This window comes from Gymnoscopelus braueri, assembly GCF_963280865.1.
Source record: "Gymnoscopelus braueri genome assembly, chromosome: 17".
Classification (NCBI taxonomy): domain Eukaryota; kingdom Metazoa; phylum Chordata; class Actinopteri; order Myctophiformes; family Myctophidae; genus Gymnoscopelus; species Gymnoscopelus braueri.
In genome coordinates this window covers 27,748,508-27,760,744 of record NC_137617.1, presented here as the reverse complement: position 1 = coordinate 27,760,744, position 12,237 = coordinate 27,748,508, and the positions used below count along the sequence as shown (strand labels likewise).

Sequence of the window (12,237 nt, the reverse complement as noted above, 5' to 3'; positions counted from 1 at the left end):
GAGAAGGACCATAGGGAAATATAACCTTGCTTGCAGTGTAGGAGGCATTTACACACAAGATTCACACTCCTTCTCTTTACCCATTACAACACCACGGCACCTATGAAATCTTGATGAGCTCATAAAAAGGATAAACAATACAGATCTACAGTACCTGTGGGTAGATCTATACCTGTGTATCTCAATTGTGTGACATGAACTCCTTTACAGCACAAGGATAACTGCCCACTCTTCCTTTATAGGTCAAGGAATATAGCTATAGCTATTCAACATCAGACATGATGTTTTAATAATTACCCAATTCAATATTAAAGAGAATTGCTTCGGGCCAATAATGATAGGACAAATCAGTACTTACATACCTGATTGTACATACTGTACAATTACATACAATATCTTATATATGTGAGAACATTTTCTGTGAGCCTCCAAGGTGGCGGTGAAACTGAATTGAAATCATCCAATGTACATAACCATTTGATTGCATCTATCGCTCTTTGCTCGCTCCTTAATCCATTGAGACCAGGAAAGAATTTTGAATGTTTTAGATTTCTTTGGGCAAAAATAGCTGATATACCAGCTCATAGCGCTATGAGCTTGTAGATCTGCTATTTTTGGGGGGGGAAAGTCGTGAAAATGTGTGCAAATCTTTGAATATATATATTTATTTATTTTTAAGCGAACATTTGTAACTCATTCTTTGCTTCTGGGGGATTCTACAAATGTCTTCAAAATCCTAACAGTTTTTTTTTTTAATGTATTTTGGCCATCTCAAAATATGTTGTTCCAGGGACCCCCCAGAAGTTGTAACAGAGTTGCAACAGAATGTTGCAAAAAAAGTTATTTTTTCTTTGGCTATTTTTGAATAGCCAAAGAAATCTAAAATGACACCGATTCTTCTCCCGGTCTTAAAGGGTTAAGCCGACACCTTTTGCCACGTGTGAGGCCCGTTGCCAAGCTATACTCTCGGAATGCAGGACCATGGAGTGAGACATGTTGCTCATCTCTTAAGCCCATTTCACGGCTCGTTTCCCATCACTCTTTCCTCGGTAGTTCCAGGCCCTCGCGTCACTTCTTGGTCAGATTCCATTTAGCTAATGCATTGGAAATGAGCCGTGGGCATTGCAAAGCGAAGCGAAGCCGAGTCAGTGTGTTTACCACTGCACACTGTGAGAGCACACACACACATACATACATTGAGCATGTTGATGAAGACACAAGACAAGACCGAATGACACGGAAGGCTTTAAGGGCTGGCCACAAGTAACTGAGTCGTAGAGGGGTTAACTACTTTAACCCTGGTGTCCCTATTTTGGACATGTTATTATAGGCAAAGATGTTAGAATAAAAAAGGTAGTAGCAGATCTACAAGCTCACAACGTGTCGCGGGTGCGTTGTTAGAAAGATTTTGTGGTTAAGTGATTAACAACTGTGAGGTGATGCGTTATGCCTCAAATAATAGCTACTTGATTAAAAAAACACTTCAGTTATCAACAAGGATAAATCACTGTGCAAACAGAAAGAATGGTTTAATTTGTTAGAGTTAAATCAACATAATTATACCTACTAACAACATGAAGGAGACCTCAAATTGTGCACGGATTTGTACAAAATCCTACATTGCACGTAGTAATTACAAAAAGAAAATAATGGAAGAATGCCATGGAAGAATCACAATTTCGCAGATGAAATGGCAAAATAGTTTAAAACGCTTTAATAAAATTACTTAAACTGATATAGCAACCCAACCAGATTGCATTAAATTCACCAGTATGAATTTAAACCAAAAGGATAACAGTGTGGTTACTGTGATACTCAGGAAAGATCAAGGGAAAACCGTCATGTGAGGTCACATGTTGGAATCCAACGCCTGCTGAGGATCTGACGACGTCATCATCAGAAAGAGACGCTTGGAGAGCTCGGGCCCGACCCGGCGTGTCGTAGAGGTCACGCCCTCGCCGCGGCGAATCAGGAGCTCTGACAGCAAAGAGGCCTTTTCATGGTCCGTCTTGCATCGCCGGTAAGCCTGAGGCCGACATTGCAGACACCATGTGAGAAGATAGCATGCCACGCTTGAAGACGTACTGTAAACATTTCTCCTCGGTAAGCAGGGATTCAGGGAAAACATTTAGTATTCGGATTTGTGATATAGCGCTCTGTTTTTGAAACAATTAGTAAAACTATGTAAAATTATGATGTTTAGGAATTGTCATTCTAATCTAAACCTATGTTCCTGCAGTACTACATACCCACTTTGACATCATTATTTCTTTAATACGTTTCTCTGAAATGTATTAGGGTTTTATGGAAGCTGCTAATGAGAAAGCATTCTAGCATGCTATTTTGACCAATTCAAATACTAAATAGAGCTCGACTTCCACTTGATGCAGTAAAGGTGATTTAAACTTTGTGCACCGGTGTCGCGCACCGAATATAACCGATCAAGAAGATCACAACTAGCCTGGTAAACCATCCCCCAGATTTGGACAAGTTGGACTCCAGTGTGGAATCCAAATGACTGAAATGAGTTCTGGCGTGGCTGAGTACTTTAATCAATGTGCATTACATTCACACACCGACCGTGCAAAAGACACCAACCTGCTCATCGTGGAGCAGTTAGGGGTTCAGTGTCTTGCTCAAGGACACTTCTACACTATGCCAGGAGGAGTCAGGGATCAAACCCAAGCAGCTGTTCTACCTCTTGAGCCACTAGCCCATGCATAGAAGGAAAGTCCCACAACACGTGTGTGTGTGTGTGTGTGTGTGTGTGTGTGTGTGTGTGTGTGTGTGTGTGTGTGTGTGTGTGTGTGTGTGTGTGTGTGTGTGTGTGTGTGTGTGTGTGCGCGTGTGCACGTGTGCGTGTGTGTTTGTCTACAGTGATTACCTGATTGAGGAGCTGTGGTGAGGGGTAGGCAGCCAGGATGGTTGAGGCCATATCTGGGCTGACTCTGTTCAACTGTTGGATCTGTCTCTTCCACACCTGCAGCAGCCCCTTCCCAGCTCTGTCAACCCGCTGGCCTCCAGCCCACTCACTCTCCAAGTAGAAAGAAAAGACTGTGTTCTCCCTCTCTCGTCTGCAACGCATCACACACAATGTTTGTTTGAATGTTATCATTTGAGAGAACGTGAGAGTTATATTAAAAGACAACGAGACAAGACAGGGTCTAATAACAGCGTGGCTTCCATATGGGTCTCAGACTTCATGTCCATCATGTATGAAGTCAGTGCTTGGACGTCAGTCATCTCATCTGGCTAAGGTTTCAGCCCGATTCGACTTTGACTTCAAGTATAAAATTGAAATTACCAAGTGAAATTAAGGTATGTTTGTTACTGGCAGCGCCCACAAGAAATTTGCCAATTTTCCAGCCAATTGGTCCAGCGGCCAGCCGTTTACGAAATTACCCGACAGACAGAATCACAGACACACAGACCCTATTGTAAATGGTAAAAGGCGATTTACATTCACCTATTCACACACACACATTCATAGTTACACCGATTGGTGGAGGAAACCATGCAAGGCACCAACCTCCTCATCGGGAGCAATAGGGGTTCAGTGTCTTGCTCAAGGACACTTCCAACAGTAACTCTGGGGGAGCCCGGGATCGAACTGGGAACCCAACTCTACCTCCTGAGCCACTGCCGCCGCCGTAGACGACAGTAGACTGTAGTGTAGACCAGTGGTTCTCAAACTTTTTTGTGTCAAGGACCCCCAAAATGATATACATTTGTCCACGGACCCCCATCTCAAATACATGAGATGGGGGTCCATCTCGTTCTTTTGCCATTTATCGCGTGACAAAGTACTAGGGCTTAAGTTGTTAAAGCTTACTTGAAAGGGGCTTCTGCAACTGCTTTGGTTGACATGGCGATGTGATCTGAAAACTCTTTCCAGGACGTCAAGCAACGGACCGAGACTCCAGTATGGAGCTGGAGGTGCACCACAGCCTGAGTGGACATTGAAGGACAATTGAAGTAACACATTAGCCACTAATGCCCTGGCATCCCAAAATGTCTCACGTTTTTTTCTAAATCTTAAAAAGAAATTCACACATCTGCTGTACATGCTCTGCCTGAGATCTTTTGGTGCTAGTAGACAGATTCTTCTTTTGTTTTTCACTTCTGTTATTATGAGTGTTCTTCAGTACTGTAGTACCACCTGGTATGGATGTCTGTCTGTAGCCTTAAAGTCACAACTGCTGCAGCAACTGAACATTTGTTCAAAGATTGTTGGACAACCACTTCAGAGGCTCTATACATCTACGTATAATGACAGTATGATAAGGTTGGCAAGGAATATCACTTCAAACACAAGCCATGCTTTGTATGGAGAATATAGGTTGCTGCCTTCAGGAAGGAGATACAGTGTTCCTACATACAATAAGGTCAAACTGAAGAGGTCCTTTGTCCATCAGACGACATTGAGGCTTAATCAGGAGTTGTAGGCTTGGGGTAGGCTGAGAGGTGGACATTGCTCTTGTCTTTGTATGTCTTTATGTATGTATTTTGTTTTGTTTTCTTATGTCATGTCAAATGTGTGTACTGTTTATTGTTGCATACATGGCTGCTGAGTCGCAAGACAAATTTCAGTGTGAACTGACAATAAAGTATTATCGTATCGTATCGTATCGTATGCTCGCATTGCAAGCTTATAGATTGTCTATTTTCCAATAGCCTAAGTATGAAACAGGGCTTAAAGGAGTGCTTCAACCATTTTTAACCGCGTCTCAGAGGTGGGCTCTGGACAGTTTAGAAACCTGTCTACCAGTGACATCATTGGGGCAAGCATGTTTCGTAAATTCAAACACAATTTCAAACTTAGTAGATTTTTTATTGATGCAAGAACGTATGGCTTCTATTTGAGTGTGCTATCTTTCTAGGAAGAGAAAGGCTGTAGTTTCTATTAGCCCTATTGATGATGTCATTGGTACGCAGGTTTCTGAACTGTCCACCGCCCACCTCTGAGACAGAAATGGTGTCATCTTATAATGAGCGTTAGTGAGGGCTGGAGGACCAATTATATGGAGATGAGGTTGAAAAGTGCTCTTTAAGTGTTTAACAGAGAAACAAAGAAAAGAGTCACGGAATAATTCACGTAACCATGGATGAGTGTGCACTGTGCATATAAATGGATTAATGGATGGATATTTCCTGGGTTATCAGTGATAAGAGAGGCCAGGTTAAAGATAGTGGTAGTGTCACAGCAGCTATATTGGTACAACACAAATGCTGCGCCGGTTAGCAATGAATAAATCATCACACTGCAACCCTTAATATCTAAATACTGTCTGTGAATGAACTGTAGCCCTAGTTTACACACCACACACTTAATAGTTTTAATTCCCTCAGCAATTCCTACCAGGAAAGATGACAAATTATGGCCGATGTTTATTTTCCTATCCATACATTTCGACTAGTCAACCTACCTAGGCCTGTCACAGTTATTACATAATCATCTAATCGCAATTCTTTTATATAATCGCAATTATTTTTGCATAATTGTCATAATCAATTCCATGTTAAAAAACGTCATATATTTTCAAAAAATGTCATAAATAAGCTCAAAACGCGTCGCGATGCGACGCGTTTCTTTGAGCTTATAGATCTGCTATTTCCACTATTAATGTTTATTTGTATGTATAAAGTAATTAAATATGTGTTATTTGTCATATCTGCCCTGTGCAACTTTTCTTTACGAAAGCTAAAAGCCAAACAGAAATGTAATTTTTATTCATAATGTTCCATTAATTTTCAACGACAGAAACACAATTAAATCGTTAATCACAATTATTTGAGTGACAATTAATCGTCAACTTAAATTTGTAATCGTGACAGCCCTAAACCTACCTCCTCCACTTCAACTCGTGACACCTCGGGTAGTGTCGACTTTCCATCCTTCTTCCCCTTCTTTCTCACGGCTCCTTTTCCTGCACCTTGCTCCTCCCTCAGGACTGCCTCTCGAAACTTCTTCTGGGTTTGGGACTTGTGAGATCTGGGGGTAAAATAAGGTCCTGTTTAAGTATCTACTACACACAATATTATACTTTTATTTTGGCTAAATGTTCACTTTTTTCAATTATCTTTTGCTCTTGTATCTAATGTTAGTGGAGCCTTGCGAGTGTTTTTTATTTTATTGTCCTTGAGCTCTCTGTGTGTGTGTGTGTGTGTGTGTGTGTGTGTGTGTGTGTGTGTGTGTGTGTGTGTGTGTGTGTGTGTGTGTGTGTGTGTGTGTGTGTGTGTGTGTGTGTGTGTGAGTATTTATTGCATTTATTATTAGCAATAATATTTATTAGCATTAACAACAATTTACATTATCATCTTACGTCATCTAGATCAGAAATAGTAATGTAAGGAAATGTAATGGATTGAGAGAAGCCTTAAAATGTAACCAGTGAAATGTGACTTACGATAAATAGTACAGAAGTTAATAATTGACCCTCTGTCTCCACCTTAAACCCAATTCTATCATATTGTCTCTGTTGGTGAAAACCTCATATGCCCAACAAACTAAACTGTTACTTTTCAGGATTCAAATAAAATAATAGCAAAAGTAGCAGATCTACAAGCTCAAATACCTACTTTTGATGCTTTTGTGTGACGCTGTAGTATCAGTATGATCAAGTTATGAAAAAACACAAAAAGTTAAGATAAAAGTTAGAATAAAATGGAGATAAGAGGTTTCTGCCCAACAGCAACAATATGTCAGATATTGAGTTACAAATCTAAAATGTCATCGCTGTCACTTCAATCGCTGAAACCTTGTATTTCCAAATTCAAATGTTTTTTTTTTTTTTTTTTTATTGCAAAACTATCTACACGCACAAATGTCATGATACGTTGTGAAATTTTCATATTGTTTGTGTACTAAAATGAAAAGTATTAACAAGAGATTGTGACTGAATAAAAACCACTTTAGATCCATTGGAACACAAGCTATTTTTTCCATTTCCTGAAAAGTAACGTGCAGGGTTCGGTATTTTATAGTGATCCCGAGGGGAAAGTACAGCACTTGACCCATCAGTGTGCTGCTCAGAGTGAGCACAAGGGGGAGCAGTTGGAGGTTAAGTGTCTTGCTCAGGGGCACTTAACACAGGTGACATGAAGCCGGAAAGGCAGAGGGTCGAACCGTGAACCTGTCCGATTCATAGACGGCTGCTCTTCCTCCTGAGCCACTTGCGCCCCATTATGTTTCAAGGCCTTGTGTAATGATTTGATGATGATGCAATGTACCGAGTCATTGCGCACAGTTACACAGACAGCCTCTTTACAATAATTGTACAATCTTTCTAAGTTGTATAATTATAAAGCAGTAGGCTATGATTTTGTTTAGTTTGCTCGACAACCCCATTCTACTTCATAGCTATCCCACTTTACCATCATTCTCCATTACAGCCGTTTTAACCACTTAAACCCTATAGGCTATACGCTTTGTTGAAGTGAGCTGCATTTGGTCCCCTCCTTTTTTTCCCTCTACACCAATTTATAGCCAATCTGCAAGCTCACGTGTCACAACGTGATGCATTGTGAGCTTGTAGATCTGCCATTTTCTCTAAATGTTCACCCAAGACATGCCCAGAATAGAGATGCTAGGGTTTATGTGGCATCTGTGCATCTACAGATGATACTATTAACTATTCTGTTTAAAATCTACAGTATATCAAATGCCAGAGCTGATCAAGAATCATGCCTCATTGGCACAACATTGATAAAGAAATTATGATCAACTGCAGTCTTCTCTTAATCCATTAAGACCGGGGACGCATCTGCGTCATGTTTAGATTTCTTTGGGCTATTCAAAAATAGCAGATCTACAACCTCATAGCGCGGCACCGAGTGCCGCACTATGAGCTTGTAGATCTGCTATTTTTGAAAAATCGTGAAAAATGTGTGCAAATCTTTGAATATGTATATTTTTAAAGCAAATTTGTAACTCAAATCTTTGCTTCTGGGGGTCCCTAGAACAAAATATTTTGAGATGGGGGTCCGCGGCCAAATACATATTGGGTGGTCCTTGACATAAAAAGGTTTGAGAACCACTGATATTATAGCAACATACGTTTTTTTTTTTTTACTGTTAGGATTTAGAAGACATTTGTAGAATCCCCCAGAAGCAAATATTTGAGTTACAAAATGTTCGCTTAAATATATATATATATTTAAAGATTTGCACACATTTTCACGATTTTTCAAATAAAAAATAACAGATCTAGTGCGGCACTCGGTGCCGCGCTATGAGCTTGTATATCTGCTATTTTTGAATAGCCAATGAAATCTAAAAATGACACACAGATGCGTTCCCGGTCTTAAAGGGTTAAGACAAAACGGGAAACAAATCTATATAAGCTTTAATAACTTTTCTTTTGCTCTCCTTTTGCTGTAACGGTGTTGTTAATTTGCTGGGAGTCCAATAAAACATCAGAATTGTGCTGCATCAGCCATAACATGCTGTGGGCGCTAATGGAATATGGAGCACAAATGTTCATTTTATTATGGTGAAATGTTGATGTTTGTTTTTCTCATTTCATTTCACAGTTTGTCAAGGAAAAGTGCTACACAATTATAATGACTTACATAAGATTATTCGTTTCAACTCTACTGCTAGGCTTTCACTTCACTTGGCATATTTTTTAGATGTTTGCTTACCAGGCATTCAAACTAAATGAAGCAACTCATTTTAAAGTAACTCTGCTATCTCCCCAGTTCATATTGTAAAGTAGAGTTCCTGCCCACACCTGAAATACTTCTCCAAATCAATAACCACCAAGCTGAGGATCCTTCCAGGGTTATGGGTCTGCAGAGTTCGGACCCAGGAAGTCAGAGTAGGACTACAGTCTACCGCTCCAAACCTCTGTTCCTAGGTTAGGTAGGGTGAAAGGAGAGACAAAAAGTGGAAAAGATACTATTCAAATATTAAAAACCCATTGTCTATACCATTGGTTCTCAAAGTGGGGTCCGGGGACCCCCAGAGGTCCTTGAGGGAGTTCCAGGGGGTCCCCAGCTAAATGGTGGATAGGAACCAAATGGACCCATATGGGTCTGTAACTCTTGAGAGTGTAACAAATGGAACCAAATGGACACTAACGGGTCCATTTGGTTCCATTTGTACATTCTCAGAGTTACATTAACATTGATTTTACAATATAAATTGGGGTCCCAGAGATATAAATGCCATTAAATGGGGGTCCGTAGCCTAATAATGCATGTCAAACTGGGGGTACTTGTAATGAAAATGGTTGAGAATCACTGCTAGAGCCGTAAAAATCTTCTTCTCCTTTGGCATATCTTTTCAAATGGGGGTCCGCGGGCTAATAAGTGACAATTTGGGGGTCCTTGACATGAAAAAGTTTGAGAACCACAGGTCTATACTGTAAATGACACCCACTTTGCAGTTTATGTAGGGAGGAGATGGACCATTAGATGCAGGATATTTCAAACAGAGGCCAGGTTTTAAGTCAGTATCACAACATACAGAAGCAATAAGGTCGCTCGGCTCTGTGCATGACTGTATTCCCAGTTTTCAGAAGGTGGCATACCCGTTTCCTGGTCCAGTTCAGTTTCCCATAGCTTCGTTTGATCGGCTCAGCAGCGGGTTTGAACTGGAAACATACATCACCTTCACATGAGGTTCCAAATTTGTTGCTGAGCCAATCAAACAAAGCTATATGAAAATTAATCGGAGACAGGTGTGCCACCTTCTGCAAACTGGGACTATAGTTATGTACAGAGCCATTCATGTTGTTGCCTTGTACAGCAAACAGGGAAGTGTGAAACTGTGCAGCAACCCCACCAACCTGAGTGTAGCTGTGGGTCAGACTTATAAAGTCATCAACTGTTATCTGCATCACAACCTGAGCTTCTGGTGCACAGTCCACGTCATCTGACTAGGGGGGGGGGGGGGAAGAGAGAGAGAGAGAGAGAGAGAGAGAGAGAGAGAGAGAGAGAGAGAGAGAGAGAGAGAGAGAGAGAGAGAGAGAGAATAGTTTATTAACAAGGAACAGCAGGAAAACTTATTCTAGTTTTTTTTTTTTTTACTTATGTTGCTATGTCAGTGGTTTTCAAACTTTTTAATGTCAAGGACCCCAAAATTATATGTATTTGGCCGCGGAACTGACATGACATGTCTCAAAACATGTTGTTCCAGGGACCCCCAGAAGCAAAGATTTGAGTTACAAATGTTCGCTTTTAAAAATATATATATATATTCAAAGATTTGCACAAATTTTCTAAATTTTTCAAAAATAGCAGATCTACAGGCACGGCACTCGGTTCCGCGCTATGAGCTTGTATATCTGCTATTTTTGAATAGCCAAAGTGTAAAATAATGCTTTTTAGCTCAAATCTAAAAATGACACAGATGCGCGTCCCTATTAATGGGTTAAAGAGTGCTAAAATATAATAAGACAGAGGCAGTAAAATATCTTACGGTAAGAGATAATAAAAACAAAGAAAGAAAAGGCCAGTCTAAAAATGACTTTTTTAGAAGAGATTTTCTTTTAAATGACTAAAATTGACTGCCAATATGATCTCCTCACACAAGCATTTCCAAAGAGTAGGGGCCTTGAAGGCAAAGGCTAGATCATCTGAGTACGTGGTTATACCTGTGCAGAGGGAGATCTCCTAACCCAGGTGACACTGCGTGGAAGTGGTTGTTTCTCTATAGCACAGCTACAGCCCAGAGCCTGCAACGATGCCAGCAAAGTCCCCCCTCCTTCCAACTGTAACAGGGCTGGGAAAATAAACACAGTTACACAGTCAAACATCAAGCCTACAAAACTCCAGTAAAAATACTTAACCTAGCTTACAGTTCCTGCAGGGCATGTAATGAGAAAAGTAAACACTCACAGGCTATGATTCTCATTTTAAATTATTTATGCTGTGCTCATAAACAGACCAAAGTAAGCATTTGACTTAACTTGTGCTTAGCTCACTGCTGCTTAGCTTACCTGGGTCCACAACCACCACAATGTGTTTGATGCACTCCTCCGGCCTCAGGGCTTTGACCGTCTCTGCCAGGGCTTTCCGCTCGGCTTTCTCCCTCTCTTGTTCCTGTCTGCGCGCCTCCTTGTCCACTTGCTGACGCTGCCTGGCATCCTTCCTCCTTAGGGCCTCCTCCTTGGAAGCCGAGATCTCCTCTGCCGTCCTCTTGGACGTCTTTCTCTTCTTGGCAGGGGACGTGTCTGCGCTCGCTGCTGCCCAGGAGGAGGTCGTCTGAGGCGGCCGGTGTTGATGAGGTAAAGCTGTGTCTTCTTCTTGGTCGTCCAAATCCCCCGCTGCCGCCTCCGTCCCCCGCTGAGCATGAAGGAACCTGAACAGGGGGGGCTCGGACTTTGAAAAAACAGCACGCACCGATTGATCTGGCCGCCTGGGTGGATCGGCATGGTGCGGCTGATTGTGTTTGCCGTTAGTGACGGCAGAGGGCACGCAAGCCACGCTTTCTTGTCTCATTTTGAGTCTCAGTGCAAGAGGAATGTAAGGCGCGTCATCTTCAGAGTCGCTACTGACCATCATGACACCAGCTGCAGGTCTAGCAGCAGGTCTACTTAAACACAGGTCGCCCTCAGCTATCCGCTTAGCAGATGTGACGGGGGAGAGGGAGGCAGCTACATCTGTATCACAGCTGGCTACCTCTGTATCACTCAGTGCCTCTGTGTCGGAGCTATCCACCAGGACCACTACAGCTGGTTTCTGTGTGCTGTTGCTATTGGAGTCTTTCCTACCTTGAAGACTAGGCCGGAGCAAGTCAAACAATGACCTCGGAAACTCCTCGTCTAGGTCACTGGAATCACTGCAACGACTGGCCATCGTATGTCAGCCACAGATCTACGTTTAAAATACAGAATGAAACATGTGATAAGCTGATATGAATACCACAGTAAAACATCGAAGCATCGCTTAACCCATTCAGTCCAGGAACCCATCTGTGTCATTTTAGATTTTAAGCTTTAACCATTATTTTATACTTTGGCTATTCAAAAATAGCAGATATACAAGCAATATACATGCAAATCTTTGAGTATTAAATTTTTTAAAGTGAAATTTTTAAACTAAAATCTTTGCTTGCCCCCCCCCCAAGCAAAGATTTGAGTTAAAAATGTTCACTTTAAAAAATATAATATAACATATATATAATATAACATAATAAACATAATTATGTTTGATGGGGGGTCAGCAGTCAAATACATATAATTTTGAGGGTCCTTGACATGAAAAAGTTTGAGAACCACTGAGATAGAAACC

At 41.2% G+C, this 12,237-nt stretch overlaps 1 protein-coding gene across 1 annotated transcript; it reads right to left on the bottom strand.

The window, feature by feature from the left end:
• Positions 1-1,656: 1,656 nt before the first annotated feature.
• Positions 1,657-11,811, bottom strand: eme1 (essential meiotic structure-specific endonuclease 1). The gene is made up of 8 exons (XM_080454488.1): positions 10,944-11,811; positions 10,599-10,726; positions 9,792-9,881; positions 8,733-8,854; positions 5,848-5,992; positions 3,833-3,948; positions 2,885-3,074; positions 1,657-2,026 (listed from the first exon to the last, which is right to left on the bottom strand). Exons 1-8 carry the CDS (start codon positions 11,800-11,802, stop codon positions 1,850-1,852), a joined length of 1,827 nt encoding a protein of 608 aa, XP_080310614.1. The 5' UTR covers positions 11,803-11,811; the 3' UTR covers positions 1,657-1,849.
• Between the last annotated feature and the right edge of the window lie 426 nt (positions 11,812-12,237).

What these genes read in the sequence shown, in the direction of transcription:
- eme1 (XM_080454488.1), bottom strand. Translation starts at nt 11,802, where the DNA reads ATGGCCAGTCGTTGCAGTGATTCCAGTGACCTAGACGAGGAGTTTCCG. An exon ending in GGAGATCTCCCTCTGCACAG is followed by an intron (nt 9,882 to 10,598) that starts GTATAACCACGT and finishes CCCCCCCCCTAG; the next exon opens with TCAGATGACGTGGACTGTGC. An exon ending in CACCACAGCTCCTCAATCAG is followed by an intron (nt 2,027 to 2,884) that starts GTAATCACTGTA and finishes TGTCGGCCTCAG; the next exon opens with GCTTACCGGCGATGCAAGAC.